We start from the raw sequence: 26,461 nt of genomic DNA, 5'->3' as shown, positions 1-26,461 counted from the left end.
TAAATAAATCTTTTTTTTTTTTTAAAGAAGAATTGAGCAAAATGTTAATACTTTTTCAGGATCACTGGACAATCTGTTTCTTACATTAAGATAAGAAATACTTTGTTAAGATATAAAATGTATAACTGTAAAGAAAAAGCTATGTTTCTTTGTCTATATTAAAATACCAACTGTGTTTGCCAGTGTATTATATCAGGTAGAATAAAAATTGACAAATCATCCCTAAAATATAATGGGTTAAGTACTATCCCTCTCGGTAATCACTTGCAGCTCTGGGGGCTTTCCTGCCCAAGGCCATGGCCATTTGGATATTAGTAATGTTCTCAGGGCACACACAATTATTGCTTAAAAATTAACCTGCTGTAGATTTACTGAATTTCAAGTCCCACCTAGGTTGCCTTGGCAGGGCCAGACCAAATGATTTCTCAGGCTTTGTTGAGCCCCAGGTCTGAACGTTCCTCCTCGTGATTTAGGGGACGTGCCAGGTGGGTGCCCCCACTCCCCTTCACATGGCATCTTGGAGACTCAAGTTCTTTCTTTTTTTTTATTTTTTTTTTATTTTTTTTTTATTTTTTTTTTTTGACAGGCAGAGTGGACAGTGAGAGAGAGACAGAGAGAAAGGTCTTCCTTTGCCGTTGGTTCACCCTCCAATGGCCGCCGCGGCCAGCGCGCTGCGGCCAGCGCACCGCGCTGATCCGATGGCAGGAGCCAGGAGCCAGGTGCTTTTCCTGGTCTCCCATGGGGTGCAGGGCCCAAGCACCTGGGCCATCCTCCACTGCACTCCCTGGCCACAGCAGAGGGCTGGCCTGGAAGAGGGGCAACCGGGACAGAATCCGGCACCCCAACCGGGACTAGAACCCGGTGTGCCGGCGCCGCTAGGCGGAGGATTAGCCTAGTGAGCCGCGGCGCCGGCCTTCAAGTTCTTTCTAGCTGGTGGCTCTGCCGTGTCTGAGGCCCTTGTCATGGGCCTGGCGCAGTTTTATTAGTAGGCATCTGGGAAGGGAACTAGTGGATGGAAGATATCTCTCTGGCTCTCCTCTCTCTCAGTCACTCTGCCTTTCAAATAAATAAGTAGAAAAGAATAAATTTTTAAAAAGCAGAAGAATGACTCAAGGTAAAAATAGAAAAGTGAAACATTAGAAAACAGTGGTAAGACTGGTAAGTCTCCAAGGTGATTCAGAAGAAGCCAGATTTAACTGATGAAGAAGGAAAACCAAGAAAGCACATACACACACACCAAATAAAAAATGGTCGTGGAGAAAAAATTAGTTAAAAATTTTTCAAAAAATTTGAGGACTAGGCTGCTTAAATAGATTTAGAAAAAAAATTTTAAAGATTATTTATTTGAAAATCAGAGTTACACAGAGAGGGAAGGAGAGACAGAGAGAAAGAGGTCTTCCATCTGCTGTTGCACTCCCCGGTTGGCCACAATGGCTAGAGTTGCGCCAATCCAAACCCAGGAGTCAGGAGCTTTTTCCAGGTCTCCCATGTTTGTGAGGGGCCCAAGCACTTGGGCCATCTTCTATTGCTTTCCCTGGCCATAGCAGAGAGCTGGGTTGGAAGTGGAGCAGCTGGGACTTGAACCACCACCCATATGGGATGCTGGCACTGCAGGCGGTAGCTTTACTCATTACACCACAGCATCAGCCCCGAAAAAAAATTTTTTTAAACAACCAGATAAAAATAATTTTCTAGGAAAATACCGCTTTGTGCAGCTGAGCCTAAAGAGACCGTCAACTCTCAGTGGAGAAATTCCCATAAAACAAGCCAGAGGAAATTATGTTGGAGATAAAGCTGTTCCCCCAAATATGTCAGACGCGGTTGTTTTTGCCAGGGAGCGCGCTCAGGTCTTCAGAAAAGACCGCGTTCTGGTGATGTCGACCCGTTCTCAAGAGGGTCTTGTAAAAAGACAGCGGGCGTGCAGAGTTTCCAAAGTAGCAAAATTAACATGGCATTGGTACCCAAACCCCGGGAGACGGGACCAGAAAACCAGCGTCAGCCTCTGTTGGTGATACTGATGTAGAGCTTCTGCATACCCCACTAGCCAGTGGAGTGCCCCAGCAGGTCCCAGCGGCAGGGTAGGAGCTGCAAAGACAGTGCGTGACGCTGAACGCTCATTCTGTTACAAAACCCTTGATGCGTGGAGGCTGCGTGGGTTCTGACCTCCCGGGATGACCCAGGTCTTTGGCAGCCACACTGCTTCCCGTTCAAGGCAGGAAGAAAAGGAAGGTGTGTGCTCTCCTGTTGCTTTCCTGGAGGTATTGAACAAGGAGGTTAGCCAGATGACACTGGTGGTGTGAAATTGGAATGCAGGCTACGGTTAGCACTGTTGCCTCTGCCTCCTCTTTATTGCTGCTTTTCTCTCCTGACCTCTATTTGGGTTTTTTTTTCCCGCTTTTGGAAAAAAAGCACTATATATTTAAAAGAGGACCCAACTATTACTTTTTAATTCCTAAACAACATAATGTACAATTTCCAGCTCTTTCTGGCTATAATTGTGCCCCCCAAGTAGTTCTTCTTTTCAAAGGTTTATTTGTTTATTTGAAAGGCAGAGTTAAAGACAGGGCTGGGCCCGGCTGAAGCCAGGAGCCAGGAACTTCATCTGGGTCTCCTATGTGGGTGCAGGGACCCAAGCTTTGAGCCATCTTCCACTGCTTTCCCAGGTGCATTAGCAGGGAACTGGATCAGAAGTGGAGCAGCTGGGACTTGAACCAGCACTCATATGGGATTCTGGCATCACAGGTGGCAGCTTAAGCCACTGCCAGCCCCCTGAGTATTTTCTTGTTTATTACTCAGCATCTCACCGTCAGGTTTTAAGTGAAGAAGGTAGGTGGTTGGTGTGTGTACGTCTAGTTCTAGACTGGGTTCTGATATTAACATACTAGAAATTCACATGACTGAGCACTGTACCTCCAGTGCTTTTTTTGTACTTAGAAGCCAGGAGATGTATTCTGGCTTTGTTTTATGTCATCATTCAGACAGCCGTGGTGGAGTCTTGCAGTCCCATACCTCTGCACACCATCAAGAGCTTTGAAACAAATTAGTGCCTTGGGACTTGTTAAGCTTAAAGGTTCGTCCTCCGGTGATTGAAGCTCCATTTTAACAGAGTTCTACTTTCTTTGTATGTGTCCACTCACTTTCGATTATTGGCACCAGAGTCCCTCCGTAAAATCAAACTTCTACTTTCAGGCGGTAACGGTAGCTCTCTTTTGAGAATCAGTCGTATGGAAACATGACTTCAATTTTAACTTTTTCTGATTACACAAATAATTTTAGAAAACAAGCCCATATGAATATTTAGTAGCACGTAATATACCTGGAGTTGGAACTGCCCTTTGCTTCATGGTGTACTTTAAATATGTCAGCATGTCATCATTAGCAGGCGCTTACTCGGGAGTGACCGTATGTCTCTCCGTCGTATGAAATTAATTTAGCCAGGGTCTCTTCTCGGCAAACATCTGCAGCCTTGGCTCTGTTTTTCTTCCAGCCCTCTTTCTCCTTCCTCCTTGGGTTACTCATGGGAGAAAAATGAAGTAGGCTGTTATGTCGTGGTTGAACCTGCAACGGGAAATGTTTAGTTAAAGCAAATGAGATTTTCAAGGTTTGGCTGTACCTTATGTTTAATCGTCGTTGCTAGTTTGCTTATTGATATTTCAGCCACATCTTTGGTTCTCTGTCTACTGCCTTCACAAATGTTCCCACTCAGGGAAATGTGCCAAACTGCCTCGCGGTGGATTTTTCTGGAATGGGTAACTTACAGAATTTAATATAAAACGATGTCCTATTTTATCATGGGGAAGCTACTAGCCACATGTGGACATCAAGTTTAACTTACCTTAGGTTAAGTGAAATAAACTCAGTTCCTCAAGTGTGCTAGCCACAGTGTCTGTGCGCGATGCTCACACGTGGCTAGCAGCTCCCTTACTGGATGGCAGCTGTAGAACACAGTGGGTGGACTTTATAGAACATTCTGTCGGCCAGCCTTGGAGTCAAGTCCATCCTGTGTTGATACAGGCAAGTCTAGGACCACTGGGAGGTGTCAGAAGGAAGAGCTACTTGGATGTGTGGAAAGACACCATCAGGTTCCTCTGGGGGTGGAAGACAGTGGCTCCCGTCTGTCCTGTGTCTGGGTACACACCCTCCATGCCCCTGACACAGGTCGTATCTGTCCATGAGACGGTGAGTGAAGCCAGGAAGGAACACATTTTAGACTCCTTAAAGACTGTAGGACTGGTTTTACTGACAACCAGTATATAAGTCATAGAGACACATGGCGTGCTTTGCTAAGTATGGGCCTCTGTATTTATTATGGCAAGGAAGCACACACTTGGGCCAAGTTATTGTAATCAAGTCAGATGAGGTTAGGAGAGGGTAGGCTCAGTGTTCTGGGATGGTGCCTCTTGAGATGACCTGACTCTTGATGGTTATTTAAACAAACAAAAAGAATTTAGCTCTTAGGATGGTTGGTTTTTAGGTTCTGCTTCCTTGGTGTCTCAAATCAAATCTGGACTTTTTTATTGCTTGTATTTTTTTTTTTTTTGAAGTTGTTTACCTTGATGCGATAAGGGTTTGCAGATTCCAAGATACGAAGTAGAAAACCTTGGCCAAATTATTATGGTAATGTCATAAGTGTCAAAATCCTCTCCCTGGTGCCAGACGTTAAGTCCCCTGGTTGCCAAGAAGGTAATGGAATCCTCTCTCAGCAATCACGTCTGGCTAATCAGAATAAAATCTATCTTGCAGACTTTTACAAGGGAGTTTGGTTGGCTCTGAGTGTAATTAGGAGTATATACTTGGTACCTGTTAAAAACAGGCAATTGTGAGGTGCAACTGGTTTGCACGTCTACTGGGGAGTAGTTTTCTTCAGCTCTGAAGACGCTAGAGTGAGTATAAAATGGTAAGGACACCCACGCAAGAGCTGCGATGGGTGAATCTGGGAGACTGACAGATCCACGTTTGCCACAGCATCTCCCATTTCTTAATGCTGTACTGCTGCCTAACTGCATTAAAACAGATTCTTGTTTTTCTGTTTCTTTTTTTCATGGTGATGACGAGTGAACGACCAGAATGCTTTTTTAAAAATTTATCAGTGTCATTGTTTTATAAATGATATTATTTAAGCTAAATAGCTGTAAGACTCCTTCGGCTCTTTTCAAAATTTGAATTTGGGGGAAAATGGGCAATTGGAAGCAAACGCTGAAGAAATGAGGGGAGCAGTGAGCTTGATCGGGTGCTGTGGACTTGGCGCCCACGTGTGCACAGCGCCAGTGTCGCCCTCGTCCATGCCAACCTGTCAGAATGTGGCTGCCAGTTTATGCTGCACAGTAGTCGTAATTTATGTCCCTAGCAGGAATGTAAGCTACAGCTGATGCTTGAGGCACTGAGGCAGTGGATCTTAGAAATTCTGCATGTAAGAAAATGGACGTCTGCCGGCGCCACCGTAGCTCAATAGGCTAATCCTCTGCCTGCGGCGCTGGCACCCCGGGTTCTAGTCCCAGTCAGGGCACCGGATTCTGTCCCGGTTGTCCCTCTTCCAGGCCAGCTCTCTGCTGTGGCCAGGGAGTGCAGTGGAGGATGGCCCAAGTGCTTGGGCCCTGCACCCCATGGGAGACCAGGAAAAGCACCTGGCTCCTGGCTTCGGATCAGCTCCTGGCTTCAGATCAGCGGAAAAGGAAGACCTTTCTCTCTCTCTCTCTCTCACTGTTCACTCAGCCTGTCAAAAAAAAAAAAAAAAAAAAAAAAGAAAGAAAAGAAAAGAAAAGAAAAGAAAAGAAAAGAAAAGAAAAGAAAAGAAAAGAAAAGAAAAGAAAAGAAAAGAAAAGAAAAGAAAAGAAAAGAAAAGAAAAGAAAAGAAAAGAAAAGAAAAGAAAAGAAAAGAAAAGAAAAGAAAAGAAAAAGAAAAGAAAAAGAAAAAGAAAACGGACGTGTTTATCCAGAGGAACATCAAAGGCTTTGTTTTTATGTGAATTCCATTTGATGACCCCATGTTGGATACACTGGACCAGAGTAACAGATGAATTCCACGGGCACATATGTGAGCGCGCGCGCACACACACACACACACACACCTGTGTCATCTATAGGTTTACAGAATTGCATTGCTTTCATTGAGAATATTCTAGGGATTGGGCTGCATGTGCAATCTTTAAAATATTTCAATACCTGAGATGGTTTGCCAGCAGGCAAACTGACACTCATTTGATTTTCTTCCAGATTCACGAGAAACTCCACTACTACGAGAAGCAGAGTCCCGTGCCCATTCTCCACGGCGCGGCAGCCTTGGCCGGTGACGTAAGTGTCCGAGACGCGTCTGCCCCAGACCTGGCCCAGGCAGAACCCGTCGCAGTGCCGACAGATGCAGGCAGTCCTAGGACTGCAAACCAGGAGAAGCTGCGAGAGTTTCCAGAAGTCCTGTCATCACTCAGCACATGCTGATATTATGTTGATTTTCATTGACTTTCCTGTTCTGAAGATTCTGCTTGTGGGCAGTGCTCTTGTCCCACCGTTGTAACTGCGTTACAGCAAGTGTAGGCTCCACACCCTGTGGCTGCGCAGGAGCTGTCAGCTCCCAGTGTACTGAGAATACCATAGACAGGCGGAATGCTTTGGAGAAATACACAAATGAGATCGCTGTGTTGCTGCCAGGACTGAAAACAGACAGATGCTGGTATAGGAACGAGACATACCAAACACATTAAAAAAAAAAAAAAGACAGGATTATTTTTTAAATGGATTATAAAACACAGTAATGATTTATGGATATTAGACCTTTCCAAATTACCTTCATAACCAAAAAATAAATTTTAGAAGCAGTTGGCATTGATGGAGTAGTTAATTTCCTGTAGCTATAATTTTATTTTGAGCCCAGAGGAGGGGCACTCACTTGCTGATTCTTGCTGTTAACTCTGGGACGCGGATGAATTGAGAGCACACCTGGGTAAACTAAAAGGCTGCTAAGCCCGGCGAGATGAATGTTGAGTGGGAAGGCAGGTTTTAGCGATACCCTGCAACACACTCATAGCTTTTTTATGTTGAGTTTTATTAGGATAAAACGTTTAATCAGTTTAGTAAAATACGAGGGCGGTCGCAGGATGTTCAAAAGGACCACCTTCAGAAAGTGGATTTTCTTTGATATATTTTCTCTGTTCTGTAGAAAATAAAACGGTAACATGATAGACAACCCATGTGGTGCACTGTTTGTTTAGCCTGCAAACATTTCCCCTCCTGTTTTGTTGCAGAGGTTATAAGCGTGTTTAATCCATTGAGTCCCAAGTTTTCAATCCTGTGAGTGTTTCAGCAGCATACTATGTATTCTTACAGTGCTGTGATTGATTTATTGCTTGATTTAAGTCAGTGTGGTTGTGCTACATATGGAAAGATGGGACTTAGCGGGTTAGTATGCAAGCTCACTTTGCATTTTAGAGCCAAAACTTGGGAAATGCAGGTGAATATAAATGTAGATGAGTGGTTGCAGCGATAAGGGGCAGTTGCCACACAAGAAAACCCAGCTTTAAAACGTGGACTGCTAAGGCCTTTAGAGAAGGTGTGTAAAAGCCAGTGAGATTGACGCCCAATCATATTACAGCAATACTGCTCTTAAAAGTGCGACTCTCCTGGGTAAGTGTCAACCGTAGAACTCACGGGACTTGCCCAAGGAATCTATTTATGTGTGACAGTGTATTATTAGGTTTTATGTGGCAAAAGAGTGGAAAGAACCTTTGTCTTTTTGTAAGTTTACCATTGTGCCTTGAAATGGCACAAGCAATCTTTGAAGTGTAGTGAATGAATCTGGCACTTTTCTCCAATCTTAAATTTTTATGTGTAATTTATATTAGGTCCTTCTTTTAGAAGTGAAGTCCTTTTTTTTTTTTCAGAGATAAGAACAGCTATTTTTAGCTTGGTAAAAACAGAGTCAAAAGAAAATTTCATGCAGTGTTTTAAGAAGGGTTTTTTTTTTAAATGGGAATATATATATATATATATATTTGAACGATATACTCCATAGTAAATAATTTGAAAGGTTTTTCCCGTTTAAATCTTGCATTGCTACTTACAGGAATGATACGGCCCTTCCTATAGTTCTAAAACCGGGTAGAAATCTTGGTAGAAAGACCTCTTAATGGAAACCACGAGGCAGGTTCTACATTCCAACAACCTTCTCTTTAGATAGAGCCAGCAAAATGGGAATTCTTGCCACTACAGTCAAGTGCAGTCAGCATTTTTTGGTACCTGGGTAGTTGTCAGCCTCTTACAGGTCACTTTATGATTAATTCATTAACACTGAACAGACTTCTTAGTCGGTGTAGATAAACATAATAAAAGTTTCAGACCGTTTGCTCTACTGGGGCCATTCTAGTTCTTTCTACCCCAGCTCTAAACACCATAGCTCCCGTGGGCTTTTGGAAAACCCTGTGGGTTTCACCACCTTGTTCAGAAGATTTTTTTTTTTTTTTTGGTGCGTGTGTGTGCAATGTCAAAGCCTGATCCAGGCCTTTTTACCTTTTTACAAGTAGTCCTTTGTCTGCGTGCAAGAGACCATTCATGTAGACGAAGTGCTGCATTTGCCCTCGTTGCAATAAATCAGAAGCCGATCCAGCTGATAGGATGCCTTGAGCTGCCCTCAGCAGAGAGCCTGGGCTTGGCTCTGGCCTGGGAAGAAGAGCTCTGATGGATGGGTCTGATGTCTTTCCCGCTGGTCTCTTCCCAAGCAGTGGGAAGCAGCAGCCCTGAGCACGATGGGAGCCCCGCGGTTGGCTGCCGGGACCGCACGGTGCTCACTGCAGGCTACTGATGCCCGTGTCATCTCCCTTGCAGCTGGCCGAGGAGCTTCAGAGCAGGCCAGGCAGCAGCGAGATCCGAGAGCTGTTGAAACTGCTGTCCAAACCCAACGTCAAGGTGAGGCTGCGTTACGCCCGTGACGGACACCTTCCACAGGGACCGCTCTCTGAGCCTGCAGAGGAATTTTGTTGTGGGCATCAGTTTTCAAGTAAATGTGTTTTCAAATAGTGCATAGTATTTTAATAGCCCAGATCCCATTAAGGAAAAAGAGTGAAGCTTTTGACTACAATGTTGTGAGAAACTTAGAAGATATGTTCGTTGGGAAGCTCGGGATTTAAGTTGGCAAATGGTATGTAGCTTCAGGGTCATTTTCCTTTAAATGAAGGTAAGAGCGCAGAATACAGAACCTACTAGCAATTTTGCTAAGGTTCATTTTACTTGGCCACTGTGCGTTCTCATATATTTGGCAAATAAAGTCCACTGTTCTATGGAACTGTTTCAGCGTTCCTCTTCCTCCTCCCCATCTTTCGCTCTTCGGTCGACTCGGAACACTGCAGAGCAGAGTGGTGTTCTGCTTCCAGGTCCCAGTGTGGTCAGGGGGCTGGTGCAACAGTTGGGGTGCTACATGGGGCTCCTGGGTACCAAACCTGAGCGCCCGGCTGTGTGTCCTGCCTCCACTTGCAGTTCCAGCTCCCTGCTAATGTGCACCCAGTGCTTGGTTCCCTGACACCCGCTTAGGAGACCCACTTCGGGAGTGAACCAGCAGATGGAAGCTCTCTTTCTGCCTGTCCATCTCTGTCTCTCTGCCTTTCAAATTAAAAGTAAAAAGTAAAAAATGCCAGTAAGTATTGCTAGACAAGGCTTCAATTCTCCCATCCATTTCCTCCAAAATGTATCACTTATTTTTCTTCCAAATGCGATGAGCCTACTGAAGGCATTTCAAAATGTTCTTGGTATTATTCTAATGTCATTAGTTCATGAGATATTGTAAAATAAACATTTTGAACTTGCATATAAAATATGCATTATTTTTACGGGTCAAAATTGCATCTGAAATGTATAGTGATACAGTTAAAATGATCACTGAACTTCCAAGGATTATTGGTAAGCATACATGAAGTGTTGAATGAAACTTTATGACCAGATTTTAAAACAGGTTGTAATCTTCTTTGAGAGATGTCCTTCGGAACCATGCTGTATTTGGTCTGAAATTTATGTTCCAAAAAATCGAGATAGTGTGAAATGAAAGATGAAGGAAAAACACACATGAACGATAGTACCTACTCTCTGTATGTCAGTAGAAATGGTACAGGACTGTAGTCCTGTAGAGAGTGATTGGATACGTTAGTAAAATGAAGGTAGTGTACTTCCAGTTATTCAGAAGATTGATTGCGTTTTTGTTCTAAAGGAGCAGGATCGGGTTAGGATAGAAAAGTTGCTTGAAGTTGAAGGAATGTGGGCAGGCGTTGAGAGTTCCAGACACAGAAATGCTGAAAGATCTCTCCTTCCGTCTCAGATGTCCCGTGTGAAGTTACTGCCAGCCAGAGCAGGGTCAGGTTGGTGATCTTGGCTTGGGAATATTTGAAGTGAAAGGGATGTTCGGGGGAAAGAAAAGCGATTTTGCAATTCTGGTATTCTGTTCACTGGTGTTTGAAATCAGCGTAGCTAAACTAGATTATACTGGGTGAAAGCTGGCGTTTGTCTGCTGAGGGAAGGTGTGACTTAAGCTGGTATTGGGACGGTAGATTTCATAAAATTGCTCCACACTGAATAATTAAATTGTAGTATGTGGGAGATAATTTAGATGGGTAATTTTGCTGATTTTTTGTGATCATACAGCAGTGTGACCAAAGAATGGGTGAGGGGGAAATCTGCATGAAGTCTGTGCATGTGAGAAATAGGCGTAGACAGCGGATGAGACTCCACACACCAGTGCTGCAGTTGGCAGTGGTCACTTGGAGCTAGCCAGTCTCAGGAGGATGTGTCTTTCTTCTCTTTCTGACCTAACAGTTAACTTTGCTTTCCTTGAAGTCATTTATGTGAGCTGCCATCACCTCAGATCTCACTTCTATCAAAGCTCAGCCCCAAATACATTCTAAACTGTTTCAGAACAGAATCAGCCAGTCCTTTTTCTTTTTTTCTTTTTCTTTCTTTCCTCCCCTCCCCTCCCCTCCCCTCCTCTCCCCTCCTCTCCCCTCTCCCCTCTCCCCTCCTCTCCCCTCTCCCCTCCTCTCCCCTGTCCCCTCCTCTCCCCTCCTCTCCCCGCTCCCCTCCCCTCCCCTCTCCCCTTTCCCCTCCTCTCCCCTCTCCCCTCCTCTCCCCTGTCCCCTCCTCTCCCCTCCTCTCCCCGCTCCCCTCCCCTCCCCTCCCCTCTCCCCTTTCCCCTCCTCTCCCCTCTCCCCTCTCCCCTCCTCTCCCCTGTCCCCTCCTCTCCCCTCTCCCCTCTCCCCTCCTCTCCCCTGTCCCCTCCTCTCCCCTTCTCTCCCCTCTCCCCTCCCCTCCCCTCTCCCCTCTCCCCTCTCCCCTCCTCTCCCCTGTCTCCTCCCCTCCCCTCCCCTCTCCCCTCCTCTCCCCGCCTCTCCCCTCTCCCTTCCCCTCCCCTCCCCTCCCCTCTTTCTTTTCTGTTCTGTTCTATTCTGTTTTTGTCCTGGGAAGGAAGTGAAATATTTGCTGTTGTATTTTTCTCATTTAAAGCAGAAGTGAGGTTTGATAGAAGATGGCATCTATACATTTAAGTGACCACCAAAATGCAATTCTGATGTGTTCATATGAATAATGTTCATTTTTCTAAGATTTATTTTATTTACTTGAAAGGCAGAGTTACAGAGAGAGGGAGAGACAGAGAAAGAGATCATTCATCCTCAGTTTCACTGCCCAGAAGGCCACAATGGCCAGGGCTGGGCCAGGCCAGCGCCAGGAGCCACAAGCTTCATCCCGGTCTCCCATGAGGGTACACTGCTTTCCCTGGTACATTAACAGGGAGCTGAATTGGAAGTGGAGCAACCGGGACTTGAACTGGCACTGATGTGGGATGCTGATGTAGCAAGCGGCAGCCCTACCTGCTGTGCCACAGTGCCGGCCCCGTGAGTAGTGTTCCTTCTAATGGACAAGGGAAATTATTTATTTTAAAGATGGCTACTCTATTTTCAACATTTAATTCACTGTTCAAGAAACCTGAGGTGTACCTCCAGAATAATAGGACTTTTTAAAAAAACACGCACACAGATAGATGAGAGCTGTTCAAAAAGTTTACAGAAAATGGGTTTTATGGAAAAACTGTGAATTTCAAAAAATTTTTCATACCAAAGTAAATGTAACTTTTAATTACATTGTTCCGTGAACTTTTTGAAATATTCTCGTGGACTGTCAAAGAAGCAGTCACTGTGGAAAGATATCACGCGTGTTCCACATGTTTACCACATCGTGGGTTCTTTTTTTTTTAGGATTTATTTATTTATTTGAAAGGCAGGGCAACAGGGAGATACAGGGAAGTTCTCTGACTTACTTCAGTGATTTGTTAGTATCATTATAGACAGATTTTCCTCCATTCTTAGGTATTTCTTCCATGCCTACTGCGTGCTGGGTCATCTGGATACAACTTGTAGTAGCAGTCTGTTGGTTAATAAAGGGGTAGGAGACATAATTGGGTAAAAAAAGGAATTCGTGAGTTCCGGCGCTGTGGTGTAGCGGGTAAATCTGCCACCTGCAACCCCAGCATCCCATACGGGTGCCTGTACATGTCCCGATCCAGCTCCCTGCTAACGTGCCTGGAAAAGCAGTGGAAGATGGCCAAGTATTTAAGCCCCTGCTACTGGTGTGGGAGACCCGGATGAAGCTCCTCCTGGCTCCTGACTTGGGCCTGGCCCAGCCCTGGCCATTGTGGCCTTCTGGGGAGCGAACCAGCAGGAAGGTGTCTGTCTGTCTGTCTCTCTTTCTGTAACTCTTTCAGAGTAAATAAATCTTTAAAGGAAAAAAAAGGGAGGAACACATGGAAATGATGTGGAACACACAGGAAAAGCACCAGATTCAAGCCTAGGCGCTGAAGGAGGTTGACGGAGGAGGTGACTCACAAACTGAGAGCTGCAGATGGGGCCCGAATGGACAGGCGGCAGCAGAGGACTGTGTCCGAGTGGCAGAAGCCCACACAGAAATTAAACGCACTCAGCCTGAGGCTAGGAGGTCGTCTCCATGTCACAGCTGGAGCTGGGCAGTCACGCCTGCAGAGCAGGGCCCGCCCAGGGGGGTCTGGTCTATGCTGTAGTGCCGGCATGGCTGTCGGTGACCTCTCTTTCCCTTCTAGTCATTTCCCTGTTTCAGTGATAAATTAATTATATGGCCATGTAACCGCATATGCAAGAGACTAGATTTCCTCCTAAGCGCAGGGAACAGCCATGGAAGGGATTTAGGCAGGCAGGAGACACCCTCACGCCCATTGTCACCCAGACAAGTGTCTGAGGTAGAGGTGGCATGGGGCAGGAGGACTGGGGTTCTGAATGCAAGGAAGGAAGCTTCTAGAAAGAATTGAGGTGGACTGTGATATGGCCCTAATGGAGGAAGCAGGGCATGGGTGGCTTTGAAGGGTAACTGGTTAAATCATTTGGGGAAAAATAAGAAAATTGTCTGCTGGAATGAATTCCAGCAAGATTTGAGATTTAAGTATGAAAATATTGAACCAGAGAATAGTGGCAAGAAAGTTTCTCTATCATAAGATAGAGAAAAAGTATTCAGAGCCAGAGACAGAAGGACACAGAAACATGTATACACACGCACACACATGTGCACACACATACAAAAAAATAACGGAGAAGCTTAAAAAAAAAACCCTGTAAGTGAAGTTGAAAGGAATATATCTATAGAAATGATTCATGATGTTACCTCCTTTTTAATTTTACCGTTTACACAGTGACTTGATAAAGACTTAAATTCAAATAAGGTTTTTTGATAATACATGATTATATTTAAAGATTATTTATTTATTTGAAACAGTGACAGAAAGAGATGGAGAGAGATTTTTCCTCTGCTGGTTCACTCCCCTAAATGGTCACAACAGCCGGGGCTTGGCCAGACTGAAACCAGAAGCCAGGAACTCCATCCGGGTGTCCCACATGGGTGACGGTGACCCAAGCACTTGAACCATTATCTGCTGACTCCCAGGTACATTAGAAGGAACTAGTTAGGAAATGGAGGCTGGGTTCAATCCCAGGCACATTAATAGGCCACGTAACAAGCAGCGGCTTCCCCCACCACACTTAACACAGCCTGCCCCTATGATTATATTTCTTTTTCAAGATTTGTTTATTCGTTTGAAAAATAGAGTGACAGAGAGAGGAAGATCTTGTATCTGGTATTTGTCTTTTCTATGTCTGGCTTATTTCACTCTACATAATGATCTTTAGGAAGCCAGGAGTCAGGAACTCCATCTGGGCCTCCCACCTGGGCAGCAGGGACTCAAGTACTTGGGCCCTCATCCACTGCCTTCCAGGCCCAGTAGCAGGGGGCTGGATGGACAACATGGAGTACCTGGGATTTGAACCAGGCTCCCGTATAAGATGCTGCACCACAACACCTACCCCGTGTGTTGTTTTTATTACTGCATGGAGTAGTCTTATTTGTCTCTGTCTCTCGCTCATACCCATGTGCCTGCAGCATAACAGGCTTCCAGTACATTGAATTCAATGTAATTATTAAATGTTGCAGGTTTTTGTTCCACTTTAGCCTCTTCTGTCTCCTCAAATAATTCTGTAGTGTCTGCAATAGTTGGGCTTTTCCCTCATGTTCTCTAACTCACAGTGCACCACACTGAGGTCCTGTTCATGCTCTCCTTAGGAGTCTGTTCAGAGAAGTGCTGAGACTCTTCTTGAACCATCTGTGCCCTTCAGCTCTCCAACAGCTGGGAAACGGTTTGTCATTCTGTAGCAATAGTCTCTCCTGAGGACTGTCAAAGATTGAAAAATTTTGTCCAGTGTGAGTTGATCAATCTGTTACCACACTAAAAAAATTATTCTTATTAAGTCAACAATGTCTACAAAATCTGACCTTACTGTTCAAGTCTTTTTTTTAAATTAATTAATTTATTTCAAAGGCCGAGTTCAGAGAGAGAAGAGGTAGAGAGAGAGAGAGCTTCCATCCACTGCACTCCCCACAAGGCAACCATGGCCGGGACTGGGCCAGGCCAAAGCCAGGAGCTTCTTCTGGGTCTCCCACATGGGTGTAGGAGCCCAACCACTTGGGCCATCAGCAGTGGAGCAGCCGGTACTCGAACCAGTGCCCAGATGGGTTGCTGGCGTTGCAGGCGGTGGCTTTTCCCTCTATGCCACAGCCCCAGCCTTTCAAATCTTGAAGGGTAGAAGAAACGACAGATGGTGAGAAAAGGGGGGGATGTAGTGAGTAGCCCAGCAGAGAGAAGAGAGTGTGACTTTACCTTCCAATGGTGAAGTCAGCAAGAGTGGTGGTGCTACCGGGGGGCATTGCTGAGGGCTGCTGACTGACTTGTCTCGAGACTGCTTCCGGGGGAAGCAGAGACAGTCATTCTGAAATGAGAGAGGCGGATCAACCTTCTGCATCATCATTCTGGGGCTTGCTTTGAGAAAACGAAGTGACACCCTCCGCAGAACATGGTATCATTTAGGACGTCAGGGAGTGTTTTGTAGATTGCTGAAAAGGTAAAAAAAAAAAAAAAAAAATTGTTGTACTCTTTTGATTTTTCGTAAGCATTCACTCCCCTGATGTTGCTCACTGCAAGAGCAAGCAGAATGAGTTAAGGCTAAAGGAGGAAGTTAGGCGTCCTTCCGACGCTAAATGAGTGTCGCTCACGCGTCTGAGCTGGACACTGAATTCTGTGGCCCTGACAGATACGTAGACCATAGAGTTAACTCCAGGGGGTCCCAGGCAGTGAGAGTTTGTGAGCCTGATGACTTACAAGGCCACGTTTCAATTTCCTGCAGATCCTTTCGAGCAACAGGTAAACCCATCAGTTGGGATGGGGTGGTGGTTACGGCATATGGAAACACAATTTTCATCTCCGTTGTTGCCCTATGAAAGCAAAGTCTGTATATTGAAGAATAAGATCCCTACCATGAGTATAGGAAAGTGGAACATAAAATGACTTGTAGTTGTCCAAAATAAAAAGGCTGCTCACCAGAAATACTTGTAAAGCAAAGCTAATAACACAGGTGATCTTGATATCTATAAAGCTATTTTGGAATCCAAACATGGAAGTGAGTCCAGTGCTAAGGAGAAAAGAATATCTATGGCTATAACTTATAATATTGCAACTATAGTAATTACATTATTTTAAAATATTTTTATTAGCTGTCTCTATTTTTCTTTACTCTGGGCAACACAGTAGCTGTAGGTACCCAGATAATGGGTCTCTCTCGTGTTGCTCATTCCATGTTCCCATCTGCTGTGGTTTTCCTCTTGTCTAAAGACTTCCTACAGCATTCCCTGCAATGCATGTATTGATGCTGACATGTCTTTCCCCGCCCTTGTAAGTCTTTAGAAAGTCCTCGATGTTCCTTCATTTCTAAAAGATATTTCTGCTGGGTATAGAATTCTAGGTTGACAGTACTTGTGTTTTTCTTTTTTCTTTTCTTTCTTTTTTTTTTTTTTTTAAGACTTTTTAAAAAGATTTATACTTTGTTTTATTTGAAAGGCAGAGTGACAGGAAGAGAGAGAAACACACACACACACACACACACACACACACACGGGGCGGGGGGAGATCTATCCATCTTCTGGTTTACTGCCCAAATGGCCGCAGCAGCCGGAGCTGGGCCAGGTTGAAGCCAGGAGTCTGGAACCCCATCCAGGTCTCCCGTGTGGGTGACAGAGGCCCATTGTCCACTGCCTTTCCAGGCTTGTTGGACCTGAAGCAGTGTTCTGATACAGGATGCTGGTGTCAGGCGGCAGCTTGGCCTGCTTCCCCACAACTCTGGCCATGTACTCATATTTTTCTTGGAGTTTTTTGAAGATGTTTTTCTGTTGTCTTGTGGCTCATATTGTTTCTGATGGAAAATTATGTCATTCTAAGTAATATGCTTTTTTTTCTTATGATTTTAAAAATTTCTGACTAATTTCAAGTAATTTGGTCTTATTTTTCTTATTCTTGGGAACTTTGAATTTTTTGGCACATATGGGCACATATATATATTTTTTAACCAAATTTGGAGCCTTTTGTTATTTTTTTAGCATTCCCTCTTTCTTTAGAGATGCCAGTTGCATTTTAATACCATTTAATGTTGTCACACAATTCATTAATGCCCCGTTCATAATTTTTCCATACATTTTTTCTCTATGTTTCTTTTTGGAGAGTTTATATTGCTCTGTGAGTTTACTTTTTCTTCTGCTTTGTCTAATCTGTATTAATCTCATGTGGTATACTTTTTTCATTTCCTACATCATATTTTTCATTTTAGAGCTTTGACTTAAATGTTTTTTATGTATTTCTTATTCCCTGGTCAGTCTTTCTCCAGCCTTTTTGAGATTTAGAGTATAGTTGTAAAAATAGCTTTTAACTTCCTTGTCTGCTATCTGTGTAATTTCAGGGTTTGGTTCCATTGCTTTTTTTATTATGTGTAACAGTCTCTGTTCTGTTTGCAGGCCTGGTAATTTTTGCTTGACTGCTGGTAATGAGTTGTACCTTGTTTGAGGCTGGATACTTTTGTGTTTCTATTGATAATATTGTTGAACTTTTTTCTGTTATACAGTTATATGGAAACATTTTAAGCCTTGATTTATTTGGTAAAGATTTATTTATTCAAAAGTCAGAGTTACAGAGAGAGCAAGAGTGGGAGAGCGTGCGAGAGAGAGAGAGAGAGAGAGAGAGTTCTTCATCCTCTGGTTCACTTCCCAAATGTCCCCAATGGCCAGATTGAAGCCAGGAGTTTAATCTGGGTCTCCCTTATAGGTTCAGGGACCCAAACACTTGAACCATCATCCACTGCTTTCCCAAGCACATTAGCAGGGCGTTGGATCAGAAGTGGAGCTGCGAGGACTCAAACTAGCGCCTATATGACATGTTGGTATTTCAGGCAGTGGCTTAAGCCCATTACACCACAATGCCAGCCCCAATTTGCCATTTATTTATTTATTTCATATTTGCTTGATTGTTTGCTTTTAAAAGTTTTAGGTGAGACTATAGTGTGTTTAATCTTGGGCTGATTTTTTTTCCCTGTATTGAAACAGTACCAATGGTATTACTCTCCACCACACCATGGGAATTAATAATGTTTCCCCCTCTTGCTGGTGAAGTCAGGAACCATTCCCACCCTGTGCAAGTCTCAGGGACTGTTCTTATGGTACAGGGATTTGTCAGCTTGGGGGCTGATGAGACATGGGGGTCAGGTCATTGTTTGGGGGGTAGGGACTGTCCTGTGTGCAGCCATGGGTGGAGGTGCGTCCTTGGCCTCTGTGCACGGTCTGGGAGTAGCATCCCTGAGTTGTGACCACCAGAGGTGTCTTCAGATGTTGCCTGGGCGTCAGACAGCCCATGGCTGGGAACCATCACGCCAGCCCTTGACGGTGCTTTCTTTCACACATGTGCCGCACACAGGACTTGGCTCAGGAGTCCAGCAGGGCCTCGCCCAGACCTCTGGAGTTCTGCTCTTCTTCCACTGTCTCCCCGGCGCACCTCAGCTCCTCGACTCCCTGCATTCCCAGTTTGCTTTTCCCACCTCAGGGAGACCACTGGGTTCCGTGGGGATTCCTGGTCCCCCGTTGCAGCCTGGAAGCCGTCTCTAAGCTTACAGGGCAGCCGTGGGCTCCCATCACTTATTTTTCTCTCTCAGTGATCGCTTCAGAACCCTTTTACTTATCTTTTTATTTATTTATTTTTTTTTCGAGTGAGTCCCTGTTAATTTCATCCTGGCCTTTGTTTCTCATTTTGGTTTTTAGATTTTTTTTTTTTTTAACTTGAAAGAGTTGCAGGGATTGAGGGGCTGAGACAAGGACATCTCCCATCTGCTGGTTTACTTCCCAAATGGCTGCAATGGCCAGGGATGGTTCAGGCTGAAGCCAGGATCCTGATCTCCTTCCGGGTCTGCCACGTGGGTGGCAAGGACCCAAGCACTCAGGCCATCTTCTGCTGATTTCCCAGGTGTGATAGCAGGGCTCTGGATTGGAAGTGGAGCAGCTGAGGCTTGAACCAGCCGCCCACATTGGGATGCCAGCATCACAGGCAGCCGCTTAACATGCTGGCCCCCATTTTCATTCTCGAAAAATGCTTTTATGGGACCTTAATTACACAGACAACTAAAACATCAAGGGAATCAATTGTATTGACCAGTTCCTTATTTTTATTTTTTTTTTCTGATAGGGGAAAAAAAATTAGGGAATAAAATATCTGTAGAATTCTTTCGTTCCTGCTGGCTCATTGACAGTATATCTATAGCCTTGTCTCTCCCTCCACTGACCCTGCTCCCATCTGCCACCCTTCTCAGGAGAAACCAGGGGCTTTGCTGCCTCTGTAGTCTCCATCCAGGTCTCTCTCCCCCATCCTCCTACCCCCCCACCCACCGCTGTTTGACAGTTGGCTTTGAGAGTACTTGGCTTACTACTTGCCATCATCGGGTCAAAACGGTAACACTCTTTGGGGGTCCTGGGTTTCGTTTCTATCCTAACCAACCTTTGAATTTCGTAGGCTTTGCTGTCTGTACACGACACTGTGGCGCAAAAGAACTATGACCCGGTGCTGCCACCCATGCCCGATGACATCGACGATGAGGAAGACTCCGTGAAGATCATCCGCCTGGTCAAAAACAGAGAGCCACTGGTGAGTTGGGAGTCTCCATCTCCCTCTCAGCTACGAGTGGGCACCACGGTGAAGCCAGATCAGGTGGCCGCGCACCGTGCACCTTCTCGACATCCCTCACAAATGGGACATGTGTACCTGAAGAGTATGATGTCCAGGAATGATAACGGAGCCCCATAAAGTGGCAGGCATTCTCTTGGTGATTGAGCAATCATTCTGAATATGCGTTCCCCTCCCACCCACCCCCCCACCCCCGGTTGACACCTATAAAGGAAAGCTCCATATGCCCCCAGTACAGATGATTGGTGCATAAGTGGTGCAGCTTATAAAAGAAATAGCTGTTGACCGTTCAGGCAAGCCAATTTATTCTCAACTAATGAAGAGAAATGTATCAGGTATCAGAGGTTTCAGATATAAATAGAACCACCTACTGTAGCGGCAGGATTTATTAGGACGTTGAACCACACCAAGGGGCCTGTGGTAGGGAGGACACTGCCACCCTCCCCAGCCCTGTCCTGATCCCCAGGCTCTGTGAGTGCATCATCTGACCCGGCACAATGGGCGTGGCGTGATTACATTCATGGTCTTAAAGACGAGGAGATTGTCCTGGATTATGCCATGGACCCCACCTAATCAAAAGGGTTCCCGCAAAAGTGAAAGGGGAGGCGGTGGGGTTGGAGCCCAAGAAAGAAGTTGGAATGACGGCGGCAGAGGCTGGGGTGATGTGGAGACTGGCACAGGGAGTGCGGGAGATCTCTGGAGACCGGCAGAGGCCAGGACTGCGTTCCTGGAAGGCTCTGGGTGGGAACTGTGCTGGCCCATGTCTCGGCGAGTGACACTGAGGCTCCGCGGTTACCATCCAGGGCCGCCTCCAGCGCCCCCTGGTGCCATGAACCATGAAGACCCAGTGACAACAAAACTTCCTGTGAAAAACAGACCAGCTGGCAAGTCTTGGTCTGCAAATCTTCTGATATTTTTTTATCCCTGTAGCATCCATGTTGGCTTTCTGGCCTTCAGAGTGATGAGATCAGAAGTTAAGAAGTTTGTCTTCTTTTCAGCCACAAAATTGGGGTTCACTTAGCAGAGCAGCAATAGAAGATAAATCCAAGGCCTATCCATTATCTTTATGGAACTACATTCAAAAGAAACATCATTAAGTATCATTACTAAGCACTTGATTTTAAATGGACTCACCCTGAAATGCATTTTGTGTGTGTATGATCTGAAAGCAGATTGTTGGTACTGTGTTCAGTACTTTACATCCATTATATTTAATCCTTGTGGTGGGTATCATTTTTCTGTATTTTAAACCAGATAGCTATATCCAAAAAAGCAAAACACCTCCCCCTGCCCCCTACCCCATGTCACTGACAATGAGTGGTAGACTAGAACCCTGAACTCTTGATCTTCAAGTACTAGTTTTCCTTCTATACAGTATTATGTCTTTGTCCTTTTTGCTAATTTTTATTTACTTGTGTGTGGTATATTGATAAATAACACTGGATACTATTACTCAAAAAAAACAAGTGAGTTTGCTTATTTGATAAGGAGATTGATTGAGTCCTTGTCACCCACCTCTGACATTCTAAGACTCTTTATATTTCTGATTAGGATTGTTTACTTTTAGTTTATAAAACATGTGCTTTTCATCCATGCCTGTAAGTCTAGAAGAGTAACCTAAGTATCTCTCTTTTTTATTTTTATTTATTATTTTTTTTTTTTTGAGAGGCAGAGTTAGTGAGACAGAGAGAGAGAGAGAGAGAGAGAGTAGAAAGGTCTTCCTTTTTCTGTTGGTTCACCCCCTAAGTGGCCACTACGGCTCGCTGCGCCATTCTGAAGTCAGGAGCCAGGTGCTTCCTCCTGGTCTCCCATGCGGGTGCAGGACCCAACCACTTGGGCCATCCTCCACTGCCCTCCCGGGCCACAGCAGAGAGCTGGACTAGAAGAGGAGCAACCGGGACAGAATCCAGCACCCCAGCTGGGACTTGAACCCAGGGTGCCGGCACCACAGGCAGAGGATTAGCCTAGTGAGCCGCGCCGCCAGCCAATCTCTTGTTTTTATAATAAGAGTGGATGGCGGCCGGTGCTGTGGCTCGCTAGGCTAATCCTCCGCCTAGCAGCGCCGGCACACCAGGTTCTACTCCCGGTTGGGGGGCCGGTTCTGTCCCGGTTGCCCAGCTCTTCCAGTCCAGCTCTCTGCTGTGGCCTGGGAGTGCAGTGGAGGATGGCCCAAATGTGTGAGCCCTGCACCTGCATGGGAGACCCGGAGAAGCACCTGGCTCCTGGCTTTGGATCAGCGCGATACACCGGCCGCGGCGGCAATTGGAGGGTGAACCAACGGCAAAAGGAAGGCCTTTCTGTCTGTCTTTCTCTCACTGTCCACTCTGCCTGTCCAAAAAAAAAAAAAAAAAAAAGTGGATGGCACTCACATAGGGTCCAGAGGAAGCTGTCTCAGGGACCTGTCGTTGAGAGTGACTCATTCTTGGTGGATTCCGCACATCTATTAATAAGAAATATTTTTGTTTGGATGAATTCAGCCTCTTAGGTATTAAAAGACTGGCCATACTGAGCACTTAGGTAAAACATTAGTAATAATTCTCTTTTTAAAAGCAGATTTATTTGAAAGGCAGAGTTACAGGGAAGGAGGGAGAGACAGAGATCTTTCATCCAGTGGTTCACTTCCCAAATGGCCACAACAGCCAGAGCTGGTCCAGCTGAAGCCAGGAGCCAGGAGCTTCATCCGGGTCTCCCACATGGGTGCAGGGGCCCATACACTTGGGCCATCCTCTGCTGCTTTCCCAGGCACACTAGCAGGGAGCTGGATGGGAAGTGGAACAGCCGGGACTCAAACGAGCACCCGTATGGGATGCCTGCATCTCAGGTAAGGCTCAATCCTCTGTGCTACAATGCCGGCCCCAGTAATAATTCTTCGATCAGTGCTCCCAGGGGCCACAGTTTTTGGCGTGCTGGTTTGGTGAGCTGATATTTAGGCAGTCAAACACCAGCCTTTAACTTCCATGCCTCTGACCCACTGAGATTTCTCACAAGTTTTTCTGTAGCTGAACCTGCGTTAAATCTGTTTAAATAAAAAGAAGTTGAGTAAGCATAGAATGTGCTATGCTCATTTGTGGTTGACCGTATTGTCCCCTTTTGCTTAGAAGCCGGTTAGAACTCCCGGAGCTGGCTTCAGCTGGAGGTGGTAGTTCTCCGTTAGCCTGCTTTTCTCACAGTTGATGGGATGGGACTGTGAGCTAGGGTCACAGCAAGAGCTTCCGTGCTCAGTTGGAGCTGAGAGGACCAAGCAATGCATGGGCAGGAGGACAAGAGCAGTCACTCAGTAGGAGTTTAGAAGAACTTTGCTTTCAGTTAGCTAGAATAGAAGGGAATTCAAGATAATCAAAATGTGGAGTTTCTTGAGGAGTCTGATGGAATGATAGTTGTTAAAAAGTGAATGTTTGCTAAGTGTGAAGATACAATGTTTGTACATTTAGAGCAAGAGCGTCTCTCCAGATTGCTCATTCTCGTGCTAGTGGAATGGGATGCGATGTAGCAGCTGGGTAATGTACTTGAGAGCCTACTCGTCTGTATAACATTTAAGGTGTGTTAAAAAATGTTAATTCTACCTCATTTTATTCACAGTTCTCATTCTGTCTGCCCATTTTGTATATGAATTTAAAGGTTTTTTTCTCTCTCTAGTTTTCAGTTAATGATTTAAAACTTTATTGCCACACAATACTTCTACATGTGATACTCTGATGTGTATATACGTAATGTGTTTTTTGAAGATTGATTTATTTTAAGTGAAAGGCAAGAAGAGAGAGAGAGAAAGCGAGAGAGAGAGAGGGAGGGAGGGAGATAGAGATCTTCCATCTGCTGGTTCACTCCTCAGAAATGGTGCAACATCCATGGCTGGGCCAGGCTGAAGCCAGGAGCCAGGAACCCAACCTGGTCTCCCCCGTGGGTGCAGGGCCCAAGCACCTGGGCCATCTTCTGCTCCTTCCCAGGTGCATTAGCAGGAAGCAGCTGGGACACCAACTGGCACTCTGATACGCGATGCTGGCATTGCAGGCAGCAGCTTAACCTGCTGCCCCACAGTGCCGCCCCCAGTGAACAATGCATCGTAATCAAGTTGGGGTGGCTAGTGTTTCCACCTCCTTAAATAGCAATCACTTGTTTGCATGTGGAGCCTATGGAGTCCTCTCTTTATAAATATTTAGCAAGCTGTTGTAAACTGTAGCCCGATACTGTGCTGTGTAGAGCACTAGAAATGATTCTACTTGTCTAACTCATTTTTCAGTTAATTATTTGAAAGTCAGTTTGGAGCAGGTATTGTGATACAGTGGGATGCCCATGGCTCTTACTGAAGTGCCTGGTTTGAGTGCTGGCAGTCTTGCTCCTGATCCAGCTTCCTGCTAATATACACCCTGGGAGGCAGCAGGTGGAAACTCCGATGGAATTAGAAGCTCCCGGCCCAAGCTCTGGGTGTTGCATCTGAGGCATGTGCCAACAGATGGAGTATTAGAAGATGGATCTCTCCCTCTCTGTCACTGCCTTCCAAATAAATAAATACAAATAACTAAAAATTTAAAAGTTAAAAATCTAAAGGTAGATTGGGAATGTCTAACCATGCAAATGTATGCAGGTAGTTTCTTAAAACTCTAGTTTTAGTTCTCAGTATTTAATGTAACCTAAAGTTAACTTAAATGTTTACAAGTTGCTTTACCTATAAAAATTGTTTTAACCATGATCTTCCTACTCAGTTACAATTTTATAGCTGTATTTAAAAAAATAATAAATCACCAAAAGCTTTGTCTAGAAAAATAGAACCTCTAACTGGAATGGCAAAAATTCCAAAATTACTTGTTCTTATCCAGCTGTGTCTTTGGGGTATTGTCTTCAGTTTAACAGTTGCTGTGAAGGCAAAGTGAATAAACTCAAAGTTTAGGGGCTGGTGTTGTGGCACAATGGACTAAGCTCCTGCTTACAATGCCAGCATCCCTTCTCAGAGAGCTGGTTCGAGTCCCAGCTGTTCTGTTTCCCATCCAGCTTCCTGCTAATGCACCTGGAAAGACAGCCAGTGATGGCCCAAGTACTTGGGCCCCTGGCATTCATGGGAGAGACCCAGATGGAGTTCCTGGCTCCTGGCTTCAGCCTTCCCCAGACTTGGATCTTGTGGCCATTTAGGGAGTGAACCAGTGGATGGAAAATCTCTCTCTCTCTCTCTCTCTGTCACTTCACCTTTGAAATAAAAAATAAAATAAAAAAGAGATAAATTTCCCAAACAATAATAGCTTAAAAAATGCACTACACAGAGAGTTTAGAAATATTTTGCTGTCAATATCATTTTGTCAAATGACATTTGCCAGCTTGGAGAGGTTATTGGAGCAGCCACGAGACTGCTGAAGCCTAACAAAAGGCACACGGAGAGATCCGGAGTCCAAGTGTCATCAGGAGAGTGAGTCCAAGCTGCAGAAGCAGAAAGAGACAAGGGGCAGAAGTCGAGCTGGAGCAGAATGATGTGCAGTGGGTCAGGAAATGTCCAGCAAATGATTCACAAAAAAGGCTGTGAGATTTAGCAGCCGAGGGGTAGCTTATCGGAGTCATTTAAGAATGCAGTTCTGCGGCTGGTGTTTGGCACAGTGGTTCAGATGCCACTGGCGATGCCCGCATCCCATGTTGTAGCGCCTGGGTTCCTGTCCCGGCTCCACTCCTGATTCCAGCTTCCTGCTAGTGTGTATCCTGGGAGGTAGCAGGTGATGATTCAAATGCTTGGGTCCCTGCTACCCATGTGGGAGCCTTGGGTGGAGTTCGTGGTTCCTGGCTTCAGCCTGGCCTAGCCCTGGATGTTGTGGGCATTTAGAGAGTGAATCAGTGGATGGCAGTAAGATTAAAAAAAAAAAATAGTGCAATTCTGTTTATAAGATGCAATAATGGCCGGCACCGCGGCTCACTAGGCTGATCCTCCGCCTTGCAGCGCCGGCACACCAGGTTCTAGTCCCAGTCGAGGTGCCGGATTCTGTCCCGGTTGCCCCTCTTCCAGGCCAGCTCTCTGCTGTGGCCCGGGAGTGCAGTGGAGGATGGCCCAAGTGCTTGGGCCCTGCACCCCATGGGAGACCAGGAGAAGCACCTGGCTCCTGCCATCGGATCAGTGCAGTGTGCCGGCTGCAGTGCGCCTGCCGCAGCGGCCATTGGAGGGTGAGCCAATGGCAAAGGAAGACCTTTCTCTCTGTCTCTCTCTCTCACTGTCCACTCTGCCTGTCAAAAAAAAAAAAAAATCCAATAATAACATGTTGACACGAGCACAGGCCAGACTGGGTAGTCTGAGTAGGCATGAGGATTCTGGTACTTGTTTGCTGTCTGTTCTGCAGTGACAAATCACTGTATCAGCATTGGGTTCCTCGTCAGAAAACCAGGAGGGACCTCTTCAAATGTATTCTGAGCATCAGCTGAGATGCAGTGTGTTTGAATCACTCTAAAAGATGAGTTCAAAAGCGTCATCTAAAGGTTACATGGAATGGTACAGGCCGAGGCCAGGTTAGTGCCATCATTCAGGGAAGAGTGGTCCCCTGCCCCCATTTGGCAGTAGAAAGAAGACAGGACATTAGTGTGAGGGGACTTGAGGCAGTAGGTGGACAGTGACGTGATCAGGATACAAGGAGCAAAGCTCCCCTCCCTCCCTTGTTGTCGCTCCCCCTCTTCGTGGAGGAACGACACTAAGCCCCTGCGCTGTTCTTTCGTCTGCTCGGCCCTCCCCGGGTTTGCTGCTGGTTCTTCCCGGGTTGGCTACTGTCCCTTCCACCTCCGTGGAAGGGCAGTTCCCCCTGGCCACAGTCCCCACTTCCGCAGGGGAGCGGCACACCACCGGCCGGCTCTCTGGGGGTGCACAGGTGTTCCTTCAGCTAGATGTTCCCCTTAGATGTTCCTGGTGCATGC

The 26,461-nt window shown here is 45.6% G+C and overlaps 1 protein-coding gene across 5 annotated transcripts in view; it reads left to right on the top strand.

Moving 5' to 3' along the window:
- MPP7 (MAGUK p55 scaffold protein 7) overlaps positions 1–26,461 on the top strand; it is a 270,834-nt gene that overhangs the window by 142,048 nt on the left and 102,325 nt on the right. For all 5 annotated transcript variants that reach the window (XR_011381720.1, XR_011381719.1, XM_070056057.1 and 2 more), the window contains exons 4-6: positions 6,214–6,291; positions 8,815–8,895; positions 19,418–19,549. Coding sequence is in view for 3 of the 5 variants with exons in the window: in XM_070056057.1 (XP_069912158.1) it covers positions 6,214–6,291; positions 8,815–8,895; positions 19,418–19,549 (291 nt within the window). In the remaining 2 variants the exon portion in view is untranslated. The remainder of the gene's footprint in view (positions 1–6,213; positions 6,292–8,814; positions 8,896–19,417; positions 19,550–26,461) is intronic.

Source organism: Oryctolagus cuniculus, chromosome 13 (genome assembly GCF_964237555.1).
Source record: "Oryctolagus cuniculus chromosome 13, mOryCun1.1, whole genome shotgun sequence".
Lineage (NCBI taxonomy): Eukaryota > Metazoa > Chordata > Mammalia > Lagomorpha > Leporidae > Oryctolagus > Oryctolagus cuniculus.
The sequence above is the reverse complement of the archived record's forward strand: the minus strand, read 5'-3'. Positions and strand labels throughout refer to the sequence as shown.